This window comes from Mesoplodon bidens, assembly GCF_964165515.1.
Source record: "Mesoplodon bidens genome assembly, chromosome: 2".
Taxonomy (NCBI): domain Eukaryota; kingdom Metazoa; phylum Chordata; class Mammalia; order Artiodactyla; family Ziphiidae; genus Mesoplodon; species Mesoplodon bidens.
The window spans coordinates 100,762,981-100,783,425 of record NC_138177.1 but is presented as its reverse complement, the minus strand read 5'-3'; the positions used below and the strand labels follow the sequence as shown (position 1 = coordinate 100,783,425).

Sequence of the window (20,445 nt, the reverse complement as noted above, 5' to 3'; positions counted from 1 at the left end):
GGGTAAAGTGTTTTTTTTTTTTTTTTTTTTTAAGAGGATGGATTGGTCTGCAAATAAAAGATGGCATAGAAAAAAAAAAAGCTATAAAACAGTTTTTCCTTGGCCCCCCTAGGTCGAGGGGAGCCAACTTGCAGCCTGATTTGGAGGGAAAAGTGGAGGCTGCCTGGGGGCAGTCCTGCGGTCCAGTGACCACGCTCCCGAGGTCCAAGGCAGTGGGTGTGGAGGATTGGGCGGTGTCGCACCCACAGCGCCCTAGGAGGGCAACAGGGACTTCGGAGAGGAACGTACAAAAGAAACGGAGCACGCCACGCTGCACAGCAGCAGGCCCCGGCCCACGGCGCTGAGGGCGGAGGACGGAGGGCGGAGGTCCTCATGCGCGCGGCAGCACGTAGGAGGCGACGGCGGCGGCGCCCACTCCCCCTCGTCCCTGCGCCCCGTCGCTCGCCGCCCGCAGCCGGGCGCCGGCGCGCTCGGCTCTTTCCGCCGCCGCCGCCGCCGCGCGCTGCCCCGTGCGCTCCGGCACCTTCGGCAATTTCCGTCGGGACCTGGCCGCCATTTTCTCTCCGCTTGTGTGTCTCGCCGGCTGCGTGGCTCGGTTCTTGTGAGCGAAGCTTTGTCCGGTTCGGCAATGGACGGGTAGGTAACGAGGCCGGCGAGGAGGTGTGCGAGAGGGGAGTGGGGCCCGCCTACGGCCCGGTCCGGGGTCGGGCCGAAACCCCCCGGCGGTCCCTCCCCAGGGCTGGGCTGCAGTTACCCAACCCCCGCCCCATCGCACACACCCCTCCTTGGGCTTCCCCCTGGCGGGCTCTGGTCGAGAAAACGGGAAGAAAGCGGGCTCGTGGACACGGCAGGCGTTGGGGAGACGGCGGGGCGACGACCCCGGAGAGGCAGCGGGCCCCGGCGGGGCAGCGGGGGATGGGCTCTGGGGGTCCCAGGACGTCTCGCCCGGCCCTGCCCCCTCTAGGAGCCATTTCGATCCGTAACCTGGGACCCGGGGCGAGCGGCGCGGCTGGGAGCGGGTATAGCGGCCGGAGAGCGAGGCCTGCGTGGGAGGCTCCCCGCGGAGAGGAGAGAGGCCCCCCCACCTAGGCCCCCCCAAGCCTCCCCGGTTTCGCCCGGCCCGCCCTGGCTGGGGGAGATGCCGGTGGCGGGAGCTCCCGTGAAGGCTGAGTGGGAGCCGCGGGGGAAGGGGGGGCGGGGAGGCGTGCGGTGGCGGGAGGAAGGGGGAGGGCAGATGTCACACTCCTTTGTTTTCACTGGAGTCCGCTAGTGGGGGCGGGAGGCTGAAAAAACGCCTTTCTGTGTGGCCTAAGATCGTTCCAAGCTTGGCAGAAGGGCCCAGCAATTAAATCATCTCAAAAACGAAGTGTTTGTGGTCGACATCAGTCACATGGGCAAAGGCCAAGAGCCATGGCAGAAAGAAGAGTAGATAGTCAACACAGGGCCATCTTTTCAGCTACTTTGACCAGTTTCTGGAAAAACAGAAACAACTCCAAAAAGCCAGAGCCATGCTGCATCTTTGAGGCTGGCGATAGAGTGCTAAGTGAGGTGAGGCAAGGGCTTTGGGAAATGATACGGACCAGGGTCTCCCTGGTACTTAACGCTCCACATCTGAGAAGACTCTCTAATAATTTAACTCATTGTTAGAAAGGAGGCACCCTTTAGGGCGAAAATATAGCCGTATTCATCCCGTTTGGGGGCATAGGAAAACAGTATCACTTAAAAAGTACGTTTATTGGAATCACTGACAGTATTTGAAGGGTCAGAAGTAAAATGTGAATTTATTTTAAGCATATGGAGTTCGATATTTTGTGAAGAAACTAAGTGCAGGTCACATAAAAGTTAACAGATTAACAAAATTTGAATCTTCCTAGAGTTTCTCTGGAGATTATTTTCCAGATGAAACAAATCCAGAGAAGTTCACTCTTTCCCCCAGATCAATATGGAAATAGATGGCAAAATTTGCCCTGGAATTCATGTTTCCTGTTTCTATCAACATTACTAAAGAGTTGAGTTAAGTTTTAAATTACTAATCAAAGGGTAAAGGGGTATTATAGGCTTTGGGGTTTTGTTCAGTTTGCTATTTGAAGTGTTAAAAAATACCCAAAGTGTGGTGAGTTTCATCACACCTTTGAAAGTCATTTCTAGAAAGCCAGGTTGATTATGTGCTACTGACCATCTTTGTTTTCTGTCTGCATTGTGAGTGGAAAATTCATGAATGATGAACTCCCCTAAAAAGTTTCAGTCAAACAATGACCATTTGAAGAACAAGAGGTTGAAACTTGTTTTTTTTCATTACAGAATTGTCACTGAAGTTGCAGTTGGCGTGAAGGTAGGAAAAAAGTTTAAAACTAATGAAAACTGGATTCCTCAATCAACTGAGTATATTACATCATTAGTGGAAACTTTCTGTTGGCTTTTGAAAACTATAATACAGCTTATAAAATTCAAGTGTAAAGTGTTTTGTTCAATTTTTAAAGTTGGTTTATATAAATAGTTTTAATCTAAATAGACAGCAACCATAATTTTTTTTAGAAAGGCAGTCTTTGAGAATAACATTTAAAAATAGTTACGAATGGTGTTCAAGGAATTAAAAAAGCTTTCAGACATGGCTTCTTGTGAATAGAAAATAACCCAATTTTCTGAGAGGAAATGATGGTTTTAAATGGACAGATAAGTGATTTGACCTAAATCATATAATTTTAGTAATCTAAGATTTTTTTCGCTCTGCTTTTGTCTTACGAAGACTAAAATATTTTGCCAATAATAAGCCTCATCAGAAATAAGTAACTTTGATCTTTAAAGAGAAAAGAAACTTATTTAGGCAGTTAGCTTCAAATTTGAGTCAGAAGTTATAAAGCTGGTTTGTGTGTCTGTTAAAGAAAGATAGGCCTTATGGTAGAGATTGTTTGGAATCTTTCCTCACTCACTATGGCCAGGAAAACTACTCATACTTTAAACCTTACTTCTAGTGCTTAGGCCTTTCATTTCCTTGAATCCTTGCATATTTTAACATTGTGATGTATTATAAATTTTTGTTTGTAAGCCTTTCTGCCCTGTTAGGGCATGGTTCTTGTCTTAAATCTTCAATTTTCCAAGCCTGACAACACCTTCTAAGCCTAGTACTAAGATACTTGTTGGATGCAGTGACATTTCCCCCCTTCAAGTGTGAGTGGTCTTGAGAGGCTGTGTGCTTAGTCCAGTTATGCTGACTGTTCCAAATAATTTTTGGAATTCTTAAAATTTCATCCATAACAGTGTGATATTATTCAGAACGCTTTTGGAGATATTTTGTGTTTTGCTTATTTTCTGTCCTCTGTATCTAGTAAACTAAGTACTTGTCCATGCTTTAATATTTAGGATTGTCAAGTTCATATTATGTAGATTGGGAGAGAAATGATGAGCCTTTGTGGGAAGGTGTATTTATTTTTATTTGGCAATGCTGTTTTCTAAGTTGAGAGTGCAAGATGTAGATACTATAGTTACCTTCCAAACAGCCTCTGGAAGTGAATTTTTTAAAAGAATAAATGATTCAAGTCTGAGTTGTCAGCTGTTATTGGATGAGGAGAAAAGGAACTCACAGGACCCTGAACAAGCAGAGAGAAATGAGGATGGCTGGAAGAGGATGTACAGATTTGGTTTATTGGCAGTTTTCTATATTAGTAGTTTGAAGAGAAAAATTAGAAAATGATATAAAAGTAATTGCTAGCCAATTTTTTTGTCCAATGTTAAATATAAAAGTTTTGATAACTAAAGTTATGTTTTAAATAATTTTCTAGGATAATGGTTAAGAATTTTTGCTTTGGCGTCAGACTTGGGTACAAGTAATTAAGCTTTTATGAAATTTAAAAAAATAATGTGCATGGTTAAAAAAAAATTTAAAGTGAAAAGTATTTCTCCCTGATATCCAGTCCTGTTTCTTAGGTGTAGATAATTATGTTAACATTTTTTTGGTGCATTTTTTCCTGAAATTATTAGTTTATATATTAGCACACATATAAACATCCTTGTTTAACGACACACATGGATCCATGCCGTGTGTACTGGTCCATATCTTGTCTTTAAAAAAAGCTTTATTGAGATACAATTTGACATAAACTGCATATATTTAAGGTATACTAGTGTTTTGACATGTATACACCTATGAAACTATCACCACAATCAAGATAATGAACCCCAGAAGTATCATTTTGCCCTTTTGTGATCTCTCCCATCTGCCTTTCTTTCCCCAAGCAACCACTGATCTGCTTTCTGTCACTATAGATGAGTTTGCAATTTTTAGAATTTTAAACAAATAGTTATACAGTATGTACCTTCTTTTTGCCTGGATTATTCCACTCAGCATAATTATTTTGGGATTTCACCCATGTTGTGTATCAGTAGTTCATTTCTTTTTATTGCTTTGTAGTATTGCATTGTATGGATATACAGCAATTTGTTTATCCACTCAACTCTTGATGGACATTTGGATTGTTTCCAGTTTTGGGCTATAATAAGTAAAGCTTCTGTGAACATTCCTGTGCAGGTCTTTTTGTGAATGTAAGCTTTCATTTCTCTTGGGGAAATACCCATGATTGGAATGGCTAGATCATATGGTTAGGCATATGTTTAACTTTTTAAGAAACTGCAAACTATTTTCTAAAGTGGTTATACTATTTTACATTGCCACCAGCAGGGTATGAGATTTTCAGTCCATCTACATCCTCTCCAGTGCCTGCTTGGTTTTTTTGATTATAGAGATTCTAGTGGATGTGAAGTCGTAATCTCTTTTTGGTTTTCATTTGCATTTCTCTAATGTCTTTGGTGCTGAACATCTTTTCATGGGCTTTTTTCAAGCTGTGTATCATCTTTCGTACAGGGTCTTTTTAAATCTCTTGTCCACTTTTTAAATTGATTTATTTCTTTGAGTTTTGAAAAGTCTACATTTCTGGTTACAAGTTCTTTATCAGATATATGGTGTAAAATATTTTCTGCCACTTGTGTTTTCGTTCTCTCCACAGTGTTTTGAAGAGCAGTAGTGCAGCAGTTTTTAATTCTGATGAACTTCAGTTTACCAGGTGTTCGTTCTGTGGTGGTTTTTTTTTTTTGGTTTGGTGTGGCTCATGCTTTTGGTCATATCTAAGCCATCTTCATGTAACCCAAGGTCACGATGATTTTCTTCTCTGTTTTCTAATAGAAGTTTTATAATTTTCAGTTTTGCATTTAAGTCTTCTTGAGTTAGCTTTTTTTAATATGGTGCAATGTATGAATCAAGGTTTTTTGGGTTTCGATATGGACATTCACTTTTTCTAGCAACACTCATTGAAAAGACTTTTTTTTTCATTGAACTGGCTTTGCACCTGTGTCAAAAATCAATTATGTATGTACGTATGATTCTATTTCTGTACTGTATTCTCGTCCATTGACCCATTTTTATCTACCTAGTAGCCAAAAACGTAGTCTTAATTACTGTAGTTTTATATTAAATCTTGAAATCAAGTAGAACTTTGTTCTTTTTCAAAGTTGTTTTGGCTCTTCTGGGTCCTTCACATTTTCCTATGAGTCAGTTTCTACAAAAAGGCCTGCTGGGATTTAATTGAAATTAACTTGAATCAGTAGAGCAATTTGGGGAAAATTAACATCTTAATGTTGAGTTTTCTCATCCATGAACACAATTTATCTTTCCATTTACTTAGGTCTTTCATTTCTTTCAGCATTGTTTTAGTTTTCACTGTATAGATTTTGTATTTTTTTGGTCAGATTTATCCTTATTTTGTGTTTTTTGGTGCTATATTAAGTAATTAAAAAAATCAAATGTGTATTTGTTATTAATATATAGAAATACAGATTATTTATGCTCATTGCTCTTGTATTCAGCACCTTTGCCAAACTCATTTATTAGATCGAACAGCTATTTGGTAGATGCCGTCAGATTTTATATATACACTGTTCATCATATTTTTTGTCTGGATGCCTTTTGTTTTTCTTGCCTATGGCATCTAGTACAATATTTAAATGATGAGAGCAGGCCTTCTTACTTTTTTCCTGATATTAGGGTAAATACCTTAAATGATATATTTTTTTCTTAAAAGTTTGGTACAGTTCACTAGTGAAGCTGTGTGGGCCTGGTGTTTTCTTTGTGGGAAGGTTTTAAACCACATTCAATTTATTAAATAGATATAGGACTATTCACATTTATTCTGGAGTGAGCTTTGGTAATTTTGTTTTCATAGAATTAGTCTGTTTCATCAAAGTTGCTGAACTTATTTGCATAGGATTGTTGTATTATATTTTTAGTATCTAGAATCTATAGTGATGTTGCCTCTCTCGTTCCTGGTATTGATAATTAGTGTCTTCTCTTTTCCCTATCAGTCTGGCTAAAGATTTATTGATTTTATTAATGTAAAACAGAAAGCAGCTTTTTGTTGCATTGAGTTTTCTCTTTCCCATTTTATTGATTTCTTCTGTTTTAATGTTTTTCTGCTTTGTATTTAGTTTGCTCTCTTCTTACTTAACATTGAAGTTGATGTAGTTGACATATCTTTTCTAATACAGAGGGGTTTAATGCCATGTATTTTCATACAAGTGTTGCTTTCATGGCATCCCTCAAATTTTGACATTTATACTTCTTTTCCTTCAGTTCAAAATACATTCCAATATGCTTTTTTATTTCTTTGACCCATGGGTTATTGAGAAGTATTTATTTGATTTCCAAGTATTTGGAATTTTCCATGTATTTTTCTGTTATTTATTTCTAATTTAATTCCATTGTGCTTAGAGAACATATTTTGTAAGACTTGAATCTTTGTAATTATTTTATTGTTTTATGGTTCAAATATATATCCTGTTTTAAGTGCATTTGATAGGGATGTGCATTCTGTTATTGTTGGGTGATGTGTTCTGTACATGTCAATTAGGTCTTTTTTTTTTTTTTTGGTGGTACGAGGACCTCTCACTGTTGTGGCCTCTCCCATTGCAGAGCAGAGGCTCCGGACGCGCCGGCTCAGCGGCCATGGCTCACGGGCCTAGTTGCTCCGTGGCATGTGGGATCTTCCCGGACCGGGGCACGAACCCGTATCCCCTGCATCGGCAGGCGGATTCTCAACCACTGCGCCACCAGGGAAGCCCTAGGTCATGTTTATTGGTAGTGTTGCTCAAGTGATCTACCTTTCCTGATTTTTTATTGTTCTGTCACTTATTGAGAAAACGATATTGAAATCTCCTATATTGTGCATTCGTTTGTTTTTCCTTGCAGTTCTACCAGTTTTTGCTTTATGTTTTTGAAGTTATAATTAGTACATAAACATTCAGGATTACTATGTCCTCTTGATTCATTGACCCCTTTATTATTATGCAGTGACCTTTTTTATCCCCAGTAATCTACTTTGCTTTAAAATTTAAAATTTTAAAAAGTTTCTTTGCTTTCTTTTTTTTTTTTAATTTCTTTGCTTTACTTTTTCTGATATTAATACAGCCATCTTGGCTTTCTTTTGAATACAGTTTACATGGTATATCTTTTTCCGTTATTTTACTTTCAGACTATTTATATCCTTAGATTTTAAAGTGTATTTCCTGTAGACAGCATAAAATAGAGACTTGATTTTTAAAACCTATCTTACACCCTCTTCTTTTGGTTGTTGAGACCCTTCACATTCAATATTGTTATATTAATATGGTTAGTTTTAAAAGTACCACTTTGTTGTTTGTTTTCCATTTGTCCCTTATGTTCTTCCCTTTTTTTTTTCCTGCTTTCTTTTGGATTGAGTAACTTTTTTAAATTGCATTTTAATCTCTTTAGCTGATTAGCTTATAGCTGTTTTGTTATGTTGATAGCTGTTTTAGGATTTATGGCATACATCTTTAATTTATCACAGTCTTAACTCAAGTAGTATTTATGCTACTTTACATATACTATGTGAATATTAGAATACTTCTCCCCCTTTGGCCTGTGTACTATTATTATAACATTTTACTTCTATGTGTTATAAATTCTATACAGCATTCTTTTTATTTGTTTAAACAGCCATTTATCTTTTTTAAAAGATTTAAACAACAAGAAAAATAATCTACTTTACCCTTAACATAGTTATGCACATGCATTGGATACTCAGGGAGGATTCTCTGCAGATTTCCAGAGTTCTCTCTGTGCAACTGTCTTTGGAACTCTGCCATACAAACTCTAGTTGCTTTGGTCTCCTTGGATTCTTGCCTCTTTCTTAACTCTCAGGGAGTTTTCCAAGTTCGACCTGGTTTCCTTATCTGAGCTGTGCCTTGACCTGGACTTTTTCTCAAGTGAGTAAGCTGGGACGATGATGGCCTTACCCCATGGTGGTTTTCTGACTCTCGGGGATCATTGTTCATCATTGTCTGATGTCCAGTGGTCTTGAAGAACAGTGTTCTATATATTATGTGTGATTTTCTTTTTCTTTTATTTTTTTTTCTCAGTTGGGCAAACGGGCCCATGTTATACCTTCTTGGCCAAAAGTATAAGTTCACTTTTTTAAAAAAAAATTACGTAATATCTCTGCGGTAATAGGTTTATCTTATTCTTTGTTCTGTGGATGCACCACAGTGTAGTTACTTGACATACCACAATTTAGATCCACATTGATGAACATTTTGGTTTACAGTTAAAAACTTTGCAGTTAAAAACTGAGCATACTAAAAATAGAAGTAAAAATGCAGTGTCAAAGAAATTTACCATTAAAAATTTGTTAAAACCACAATGCCACAAGTTTCCTTACTCATTTATTTTCTACAGTTGTGTATGGGAGTGCCTGTTTTTCTACACCCTTACCAATCCTGGGTTTTAATTAAAATTTAGAATACTAGCTAGTTTCACTGTAAAAAAAAAAAGTTCTTTAATTTGTATTTTGAAATGGGTGAGATTTTTTAAATTTGACTTTCTATTTCTGTGAACTGCCTCTTTGTATATGTGATCTATTTCAATGATTATCTTGTTTGTTACAACTCTGTATAAAAAGAAAATTGATTCATATGCATCATAGGTACTTTTTCTTACAGTTTATTACTTTTTTACCTCATACAGTTTTGGGCATCTAGGTGTGTTTGAATTATGAAGGAGTATAATTTAATTTTTTTGTCTCTGATACTTAAACATTTTTAATTTGTTTCTTTAAAATTGAGATTATAAGTTCTGAATATTGAAAGTGATTATGCATAAAAGTATTTTCCGTGAATTAGGTCCTTTGTTAATGTTAACCAACTTATACTATATAAAGAATATCCAATTTTTATAGCTTTACGGTATGTTGAAATCTCATTTTTCATTATCCTTATAAATGTGCTGTAGACTTACTCAGTTCTCAATGATTTTAGACTCCTTTCTATTTGGTCAAGTCAGTGAGGCTGTAAAACAAGAAAGGAAATTTGTGAATTGTTAATATGAAGTTTGTTGCATTTGTTTAAAATGTTTTTTTATGTTCTTTGTAATTTGTTTCAAAGGCTTCATTTCTGTACTCTTAACCATTTTGCCTTTGAAATTGTTGCAGAATAATGGGCCCAAGTACTTAGCTTTTTTCAAGTTAAATTTCACTAGAATTTTGAAAGCATTGGTTGTAAATTGCTGAATGCACAGTTTTAAGTTGTGATATGACTTTTATTCATCATCATTGGCTTTTCTAGACAATTACAGTAAAATAATGCTAAGGAAAACTTTTTTTGTAATAGTTGAACATAACTGATTTATAACAGGTAGGTTAAGAAAAACTGTTGTTTGGGTTTTTAGATTTTGAGTTTTCTTAAAACATTACATAATGCTTGCTAGGGTATTTGTATTAGAATTTCAAGTTAGTGTGTCTGCTGAATGTCAGCACTGTGTTAAAGACTGGTGACTCAAAGACATTAAGAATAGAATATATGTGTCTTGAGGGCAGAGACCTTTTTTGTTTTATAGTTTCTGTGTCATCAGTAGTGCCTGTTAAATAGTACACACTCAGTATGTGTTTAATGACTATTGAAGGGTCTCCGGCTTCAACATGCTCATAACCTCATGAGCCACTTATCAGTAAAAAGGTCAATATCAATTTTATTGCATAACATTCTTCCTTTTTGCTGGAGATCCAAAACAGCTGTGTCTTCTAGAACCTCATCTAGTTGAAGAAATAAATATACAAGGTTTAAGCAAATGCCCTATGGCTACGTTAGGGAAGATTGGTTGGTAGAATCAGAGTAGATTTCATGAAATCAGCGGATTGTGACCTGTGTATTGTAAATGTTTGGGAGCAGAAGTGAGCAGTATATGCTGAGGGGAAGACATGGCCAAAGTTTTGTCAGTAGGCTGGCACAAATTCATAGCCATTGAACAATTTAGCTGAATGATATGGATTTTACAACGAAGGATTTGTGTAATATATGGGAGGGAGAGAAAAAATAGAATGGCCGATAGGTTGGAGAAAATTTCAAGTATTTCATGTGGTAGGCAGTATTCCATATATCTGTAAGCTTCCATACATGAAAGTAGCTCATTATTCTGCTATCTTTAGAATGTGGAGACTGAGCTGCAAAATAGTTGGCTTTGGTACTGTATGGAGCACCATGAATTAGAATAAGTCGTTAACTATTCTAATCTCTTACTTGGTCCATTTGTGTTTCTGAACTGTAATAGTTTTCTTAATTTAGTTTCAGACATACTTCATTAAGGGCTGAGGTGGTTAGGTAATATTTTTACTTTAAAAGTAATAAAATACAACAGTTATGAAAGGTATGTGTTTTTTGAGCAATAATTGGTCTTATAACTGTTGTGGTGAATTTTAAACATAAAAAAAGACACAGTAGTATCATGAAGCATTATTTATATGTCACTCAGTCCCAACAGTCATCAACGAACAACCCATTGCTAAAACTTAGGAGATCCACACTCTACTTTTCTCCTCCTGTATTATTTTGAGAAAAATTCCAGGTTATTTGTTACATCCATAAATGTTTTGGTGTGTCTCTTTAAAAGATAGGGTCAGTCCTCCCTCTCTTTCTGTTTTAAAGAAATACAATCACAGTACTGTTAGTGCACACCCCCCCAAAAAAAATAGCAACAGTTGCTTAATGTTCTTAAGTGCCAGATTTGTGTTAAGATTTCTGTTTGTCTCATGAAAGTCATAATACTTTTACAGAGTTCATTTTTCGTGGTAGGGAGGGATCAGGATCAAATAAGATCAACACATTCAGTAAATTGACATGCCTTTTAAATTTCTTTCAATTTATGAATTCTTCTTTTATCACTGTGAGATTTCTCATAATTACATTTTATTTTTGAAGAAAACTGGTTGTTGGTCTTAATAGAATTGTCCATAGTCTGCATATACTGATTGTATTCTGATGTTATAATTATTATGTTGTCCATATATGTCAGTTGGTAGATGGATCTACAGACCATTAGGTTCTCTTTCTGTTTTTAGTAATATTTTATAAGTGGTGATACGTTTTTCCATTAGAAGATATATGATGTCTGATTTTGTTTTGCATATGTCTGTGTGATGTTTTTTCCAAGAACATTTTTTGTAATAACTTTTTCTTCAATTTGTTTATGCTTAGCATAGTTTGCTCAATAGACATCTGTTTGTCAGTATTCTTAAAGGATGTGTACAAAGAAGTATATCTTGAAAGTCCAATTAAATTTTCTATAATAGAAATATATTAAAATTGAACATAAATTGGCATTACTGATGGTGGACAATAAATTTTTTTCTATGAAGGGCTTGTCAAATTAAAAGCACGTGATTTAGAATTAACAGACTAGAGTTGGCCTCTAACATTGAACAAAGTAACTTCTGAGTTTCAGTTTTACAACTTTTAAGATGGGTTTAACAGGACCTACCTCAGAAATTATGTTGAAGATTGAATAATATGTAAAAGATTTAGCACAGAATGGCCGTAAGTGCTCAAATGATGGTGATGCTTGGTATTGTAGTTCTTTAATTTGTAAATCCTATTTAGAAGGAGCACTTTATTAGAAGTCAACTTTGAAGTTTTTATTTTTTGTTACTGATTTCTAGGAGTTTTTATATATTGTGGGTACTAAAGCTTTGTTAGTTATATATGGTACAGATAAATTCCTTCTTGTCTGGCATGTTTTTTTTTGCACTGTTGAATAGAGTAGGAAATTTTAACATTAAATTTACGTTTTAGTTTTAAGAAATCTTTCTTAAACTCAAGGTTTTATACTATATAGTCTTCTGGATTTTATTTTGCAAATTTTTAAATTTTGATATTCACATTTAGGGCCTCAGTTTACCTGTAATTTAATTTTTGTGTAGTGTGTTGTAAATGGCTAACAAATCTGGTACAAACTCAGTTGAATGGTTCATGTTTTCCTACTGATCTGCAGTGTTAGTTGTCAGGTTTCCATATATGTGTGAAACTTTCCCTGGGCTATGTCTTCTGTTTCATTGTCTATTACTGTCTTACTACCCAAATGTCTTAATTTAATGTGGCATCACAGTAAGTGGGAATCTTGGAGAGTGAATTTTGCAACTTCAAAACTGTATTGGCATTTTCTTCACTGTATATATATTTTTAAGATCAGTTGGCTAAGTTCCATGAAGACTTTTCAGGTTTTGATTATAGTTGTACTAAATTTATAAGTTAATTGGAGAGTATTGTATTTGTATTTTCAAAAAAATAAGATGGCAGAGCTAGAGAGAACAGTGATATTTCTTTGAAGAATTTCTCCCTTACTTCCCATACTATTTTGTTTAATTATAAAAGACATGCTTAATGCAGAAACTTAATGCTTTAGGCAAAAAAGAAAATAAATTAATTCACTGATAATTTTACCAAAGGTAATCAGCATTGTATGTACTTCCCATCATTTTCCCTACATGTTAGAAGGATTTTTAAAAGCTTATCTGTAGGCATGAGGAAAGAGAGATGCTTCTTTGCCAGTTTGATTTTTTCCAAAGTTATTGATTTATTCAGTACTTTTCTATTTCTCAGAATTTTATAGTATTTTTAAATTCTCCCTTTTAAAATTTTTATTAACAGTGCACATTCATATTTTATCCTTTTTCCTTTTTTTCTTATCAGAGACCTTATTTTACTGGTCTTTCCAAAGTACCAGCTTTTGTTAATTTTGTTTGTTTGTTTCATAATTTCTGTTTTTGTTTTTTTCTGCCCACACTAGATCTATTTTACTGTATTATTATTTTTTGTCCACTTTAAATTACATTTAAATTACATCCCGAACATGTTTATTTTCTTGTTTAAAAATGCATTCAAGGTGAAGAAAGATCAGTTGATAGTTTGGGCAGTAAGCTTTGACGTTTAGAGTTCCCTTTTTTCTTTTCTTTTTTTTCTTTTTTAAGATTGAGGTGTGATTGATGTAGAAACATTGTGTTATTTTCAGGTGCACAACATGAATTGATGTATGTATATATTGTGAAATGATTACCAGAATAAGTTTAGTTAACATCCATCACCACATATAGTTAAATTATTTTCCTTGTGATGGGAATTTCTAAGATTTATTCTCTGCAGTATATATATACAGTATTGTTAACTATATCAGCATGCAGTACATTATATCGTCAGGAGTCATTTATGTCATAACTCCGAGTTTGTACCTTTTGACCACCACCGTCACTAATTCCTACCCCCCCGCCTCCGTCCCCCACTAAAAGGCCTGGCTGTGCTTCTGGATACCACTGTTCTCTGTATCTGTGAGTTCAGTGTTTTGGGTTTTTGTTTGTTTTTTTAAGAATCTACATATAAATGAGATCATATGGTGTTTGTCTTTCTCTGACTTGTTTCACTTAGCCTAATGACCTCATTTGCATGTTGTTGCAAATGGTAGGATTTTCTTCTGTTTATAGCTGAATATTTCATTGTATAGAATAACCACATTTTCTTGCGTTGATGGAGACCTACGTTGTTTTCATGTCTTGACTGTTGTAAATAGTGCTACAATGAATACAGGGTGCAGATATCTTTTATAGATAGTGATTTTATTTCTTTCGGGTAAATACTTAGGTGGTATTGTTGGATCATACAGTTGTACTTTTTAAAAGTTTTTGAGGAACCTGTTTTCCTTAGTGGGTACACCAGTTTACATTCCCATGATCAGTGCACAAGTCTTCCTTTTTCTCCATATCCTCGACAGTGTTTGTTATTTCTTATCTTTTTGGTAATATCCATTCTAACAGGTGTGAGGTGATATCTCATTGTGGTTTTGATTGGCATTTCCCTGATTAGTGATGTTGAGCACCTTTTCATGTTCCTGTTCGTCCTTTGTGTGTCTTTGGAAGAATGTCTATTTGTGTCTTCTGCTCATTCTTTAATCATACTGTTCATTTTTTCTGAGTAGTATGAGTTCTTTATTTTTGATACTAACTTTCTATATATGATTTGTAAATATTTTCTCCCATTCAGTAGGTTGCCTTTTCATCTTGTTGATGGGTTCCTTCACTCTACAGAAGCTAAAAGTTTGATATAGTCCAAATTTATTTTTGCTTTTATTGTCTTTGCTTTTGGTGTCAAAGCCAAAAAGTCATTGCTAAGACTGATGCCAAGGGGCTTAGTTATACTAAATCCTTAGTTTGATAAGGATTGCATTGAATCTGTAGATTGTTTTGGGTAGTGTGGACATTTTAACAGTATTCTTCCAGTCCATGAGCGTGGAATATCTTTCCATTTATTTGTGTCTTCTTCAATGTGTTTCGTCAACGTCTTACATCTTTTTCACTTTTTTAAGCTTTGTGAAAGCTTCAAGGTATACAAAAGTAGGGTGAATGGTATAATAATATACTTCCTTTGCCTTCCTGTGGGAGAATATTAAAGCAAATCTCAGTGATTATTTTATATCATTCCTAAATACTTCAATGTGTATTTCTAATAGATATAATCTCTTAAAGATGACATTTATATCATCATACCTAATAAAATTTTAAATAAGTTTTTCCTTTTTTATTGAAGTATATTTGACATACAATATTATGTTTGTTTCAGGTGTATAACATAATGATTCAAAATTTACATACATTACAGATTGATCACCATAACCATCTGTCACTGTAAAAAATTATTATAATATTAATTATATTCCCCAAGCTGTATATTACATCCCAGTAACTTATTTATTTTATAACTGGAAGTTTGTATCACTTAATCCCCTTCACTTAATTTGCCCAATCCCACCCCATCACTAAAATAATTCCTTAATATCATCTAATGTCTAACAGTAGTCAAAGTTTCCCAGTCACTTTAAAGAAGTCTTTTATATTTTCTTTTTGAATCGGGGATCAAGGAAAGTCAACATGTTGATTTGGTTCTTTTAAGTCTATTTATAAGTCAGTTTTCCTTCTCCCTCCCCCTTTCTTGATTTTCTTTGTTAGAGAAACTGGGTCATCTATTCTGTACAGTTTTCAGAAAATTATAATTTTGCTGATTATACCTCCATGTTGTCATTTTGTGTGTTTCTCGTGTCTTGTATTTCCTGTGTACTTGTACTTAGATGAGACTTGATCAGATTCAGGTTTAATTATTAGCAAGAATATTTTATAAATGTACTCTGTAATTTCTAATGTATCACACCAGGAGGAACATGTCTAGTACCTCTTTGTGATGTTTTATCAGTAGGTTCAGTACTGACATTTATCAGTAGGTTCAGGTGTCCTCAGTTTGATGCATCCAGTGTAGAGTGCTCTATCATCCTTTCACCTAGTGGGCTTTAGTAGCTGATAATTGAGTAATTTCATTGGGTATTGCAAAAATGGTGATTTTTTTTTCTCCTGCATATATTTTAAAATATTTTTCTGTTGGAAGAACTTTTTTCATCAAATATTTGGTCATACTGAAACACCCTTATTAAAAGAAAAGCAGGGTAGATTTTCAGTTAAAAAAATTTTCCTCATGAGCTGGTAACTCCAGTAACTCCAGTGTAATGTGAGTTCTTTAGCGTTGATGTTAGGTCGTTGTGAAGGCAAGGATTTTTTCGTTTATTCCAGTCTTATTGCAATGATCATTCCTTTAAAAATGTTTAAATTTTCTCATCTTGGGCCAGCAGCAGCTCATAATACCGGTAATTTTGATACTTAACCTATAGTATCATTTCTTCCTCCAAAACTTCAATTAGCCATTTCATTAAAAAGAATGGTCCTTTGGTGAGACCTGGTCCTTAGAGACCACAGTAATGTGGGTGCAAAGGTGCCAATTGCTTTTAGGTTGTTATTGTTTCAAGATTTTTTCAATTCACAAAGCTAACAAAATTTTTTTGAGACAAATATATTTGAACTCATTTATTTCCAGTTCGTATGTAATTTTACAATTTTTCCTCTTCCAGTTTTTTGTTTGCATCTCTTGTATGTTGTAAACTCTTGCTAGTGTTAACATAATTGCATATATGCTAGTTTCTTTAAAAAGCAACATCAGTGTTAACATTAACATTGTAATACAGTTTTAAGATGTTTGCAGTTATTTTTGTCCTTAAATGTATTTTGCAAAGAATGTATAGTAAAATCACAGAATTTTTAAATCTATTGAGGTAATTCTGTGTGCGGTTCTACCACCAAACTAATAGTTAGGTTCATTTGTTACATTTTGGTTTTCATTTTTAGGGAATTTTTTTCATGTTGAATAAATTTTCCCAAGTCAAAACTGCAAAACAAGCTACATTCATAGATGTCTAGTCTTTCACTCCTGTCCACTCTGCTTTGCTTTTTCTATCCCCTTATAGGTATCTATTTTCACTAGTTTTTGGTTTATTCTTTTATTTGATGGAAGTAAATATGAATTTCTTTTTACGTGCTCGCTCCCACCACCTTAGGGAAAAGGTAGCACAGAATACACAGGATTTAATATTTTACCTTTTTTACTTAATGAGAAATACACTCTGGAAATCACTCCATGGGTATATATGGAAAATCTTCTCATTTCTTTATACCACTGTATAGAAAGTGTGCAAGTGCCTCAGTTCCCCCTAGCCATAGTATAGTATATTGTCAAATGCTTGGGGTTTTGCCAGTCTGAGAGGTGAAATGGCATCTAAGTCTAGTATTAATTTGAATTTGTTTTTACTGTGAGCAAGATGAAACAACTTTTCTGTTTAAGGATAATTTCCATTTCGTATGTGCTGAAAACTGATCTTATCTCTTGCCTATTTTTTTATGAGTAACTGGTCTTTCTTTCTAAATTTTCATAGGAATCTGTATTTGAAGTTTTGATTCTATTTTTGGCTCAGGTTTTTAGGAACAGTTTCAAAATTTTATCTGAATAAACTACAACAATTAGATTTTGTTCTATTTTTCTTTTTTCTTTTATTTTCATTAAAATATGTTTATCGTGTTTGACCAGATATTATGATCTGTATGATATCTTCTCTATGGAACTTATTGAGGTATTCATTACGTAGTATGTGATCCACTTTTGTGACTTACATACTCATGTATAAACATAAAAATGTTTTCTTCTGAAAAATTTTAAAGTCTTATCTGTTGTGTTTGTCTCTTAATTCATCAGAAAAAAATTTAATTTATTGTACAAGGTGGGGATCCAATTTTATTTTTCTTCTGTCTTTTTTACTCTTATAGAGATAGCCAGTTAAAATATGCAGTGTCATTTTTTTTCACATTACAGATATGTATATTTTAGGGTAAAGGCTAAGCCACTTTAACAAAATGGAAATGCAGAACATAGTGGTGTAAATAACCTAGAAGTTGATTTTTCATAAGTGAAAGTCCTGCAGTTGTAAGAACATGGTATCAGTATGCTCCATGAGGTTATTCACTGGGCTAAGTTTTTTTCATCTGTTTTTTTCCATGACTTAATGATATATAATTATGGTTTTTTTGTTTTCCTTGCCTAATTCTCACCCAAAGTTTGTCTATTCTGTTGTCTTGTTTTCAAAAAATCAAATTTCGGTTTTATTGATCCTCTTTGGTATGTCATTAATGTATTTTATATTTTTATTGGTTGTATGAGTTTGTGCTTTCACAGCTTTTAGCAGGTAGGTAGCACTCAGTCCACCTCCTTTGTAGCACCTTTGTGTTCGTGGAGGCCAGAAATACATGAGTGAGAACCTTCCTTTCTCTCTGAGAATCTGATTTTCCTCAGGAACTTGATATTCACGTCCTTGTCCCATGTCTTTCTGTCATGGTTCTCTCTTCTCCAGAGGAGAAAGTTGTTGGGCTAGTCTCAGTCCTGAAACCTGTCAGAGCCCAAGGACTGTGATAAGATGTATCTCTGTTTTTCAAATGAGTAAGTTAAGGTTTAGAACAGGTAAGTAATTTACCAGTGACATAGTAGGTGGAAGCTGAACTACAGAATCCTTTTTCTTAAATGCCATATGGCATAATTGTCATAGAAACAAAGAAAACTAGGTTAATTCATCACATCAGTCGACTAAAGAAGAAAAACCATATGATCATATCATTAGATGAGGAAAAAACATTTGACAGAATTCAGCACCCATTCATGATAAAAATTCTCACTAAACTAGAACAGAGGGGAACTTCCTCAATTTGACAAAGAACATCTACCAAAAAACCCTACAGCTAACATCATATTAATGGTGAGAAACTCCACACTTTTTCATGAAGATCAAGTACAAGGCAAGGATATCCCTTCTTACCACTTCTTTTCAACATCCTCCTGGAATTCCTTGCTGATGCAGTAAGGCAAGAAAAGGAAATTAAAGGTATACAGATTGAGAAGGAAGGTATAAAACTTGTTTGCAGATGACATGATAGTCTATGTACAACATCCAAAAGAATTGACAAAAAATTTCATGGAACTGATAAGTAGTTATTGCAGGATTGCAGGACACAAGGTTAATATAATAATAGGAAAGTAAATTGCTTTCCTGTATACCAGTGGTGAGCAAGTGCACTTAGAAATTAAAAACAAAATACAGTTTACATTAGCACCCCCAAATTTGAAAATCTTAGGTATAAACCTAACAAAATACATATAAAATCTACATGAGGAAAACTACAAAACTTTGATAAATGAAACCAAAGAACCAAATAAATGTGGATAGATATTCCACGTTCATGGATAGGAAGACTCAGTACTGTCAAGATGTCAGTTCTTCTGAAATTGTTATATAGATTTAGTGCAATCCCATTCAAAATTCCAGCAAGTAGTTATATGGATGTCAGCAAACTGATTCTGAAATTTATATGGAGAAGGAAAAGACCCAGAAAGCCAACACAGTATTGAAGGAGAATAACAAAGTTGGAGGACTGATGCTACTCAACTTCCAAGATGTAGTATGAAGCTACAGTGATCATGAAAGTGTGGTTTTGGTGAAAGAACAGACAGGTTGATCAGTGAAACAGAATGGAGAGCCCAGAATAGAGCCCCCCCCCCATAAATATAGTCAACTTATTTTTGGCAAAGGAGCAAAGGTAGTCTCTCCAACAAGTGCTACTGGAACAGCTGAACATACATGTACAGAATGAATTGAGACACAGATGTTACACTCTTCACAAAAATTAACTCAAAATGAATCATAGACCTAAATATAAAATGCAGAACTATAAAACTCTTAGAAGATAAGGTAAGAGAAGATCTAGATAACTTGGGTATAAAGATGTCTTTTTAGGTACCACACCAAAGACATAATCCATGAAAAAAAATAATTGATAAGCTGGACTTTTGCAAAAGATACACGTGATAAAGGGCTGTTATCCAAAATATACAAAAAACTTTTAAACTCAGCAATAAGTAAACAACCCGATTAGGAAATAGACCAAAGAACTTAACAGACATCTTACCAAAGAAGATATACAGATGGCAAATAAGCATATGAAAAGATGCCTCACATCATATGTCATTAAGGAAATGCAAACTGAAATAACAATGAGATACTGCTACACTGTCAGAATAGCCAAAGTCTGGACACTGGAAACCATAAATGCTGGCAAGGATGTGGAGTGTCAGGAATTCTCATACATTGCTGGTGGGAATGCAAAATTATATAGCCACTTTGGAAAACAGTTTGGCTGTTCTTACAAAACTGACCATACTCGTACCGTATGATCCAGCAACTCCTTGGTATTTATTCAAATGAGTTGAAGACTTACGTATACACAGAAACCTGCACGTGGATCTTAATAGCAGCTTTATTCATAATAGCCAAAACATGGAAGCAACCAAGATGTCCTTCAGTAGGTGAATGGATTAATAAACTGTGTTATGTCCCAACAATGGGGTAATTATCAGCAGTAAAACAAAATGAGTTATCAAGCCATGAAAAGGCATGAGGGGGTACGTGGTACCATAAATGAAAATTACTAAATGAAAGAAGCCAACTGAGAATGCTACATACTATGTGATTCCAACTATATTCTGAAAAAGGCAAAACTGAGGAGACAACAGAAAGATCAGGGGTTGGGAGGAGTTTGGATGAATAGGCAGAGCACAGAGGATTTTAAGGTAGTGAAGATACTGTGTATGATGTTATAATGATGGATATGTCATTACACATTTGTCCAAACCCTTAGGTACAGTATTAAA

The 20,445-nt window shown here is 35.2% G+C and overlaps 1 protein-coding gene across 4 annotated transcripts in view; it reads left to right on the top strand.

Annotated features, from left to right (window-relative positions):
* Positions 1 to 270: 270 nt before the first annotated feature.
* The window catches only part of PTBP2 (polypyrimidine tract binding protein 2), an 81,775-nt gene continuing 61,600 nt past the window's right edge, over positions 271 to 20,445 (top strand). For all 4 annotated transcript variants that reach the window (XM_081216987.1, XM_081216986.1, XM_081216985.1 and 1 more), the window contains exons 1-2: positions 271 to 636; positions 2,302 to 2,332. In XM_081216987.1, the coding sequence (XP_081073113.1) occupies positions 629 to 636; positions 2,302 to 2,332 (39 nt within the window). In that variant the 5' untranslated portion in view covers positions 271 to 628. The remainder of the gene's footprint in view (positions 637 to 2,301; positions 2,333 to 20,445) is intronic.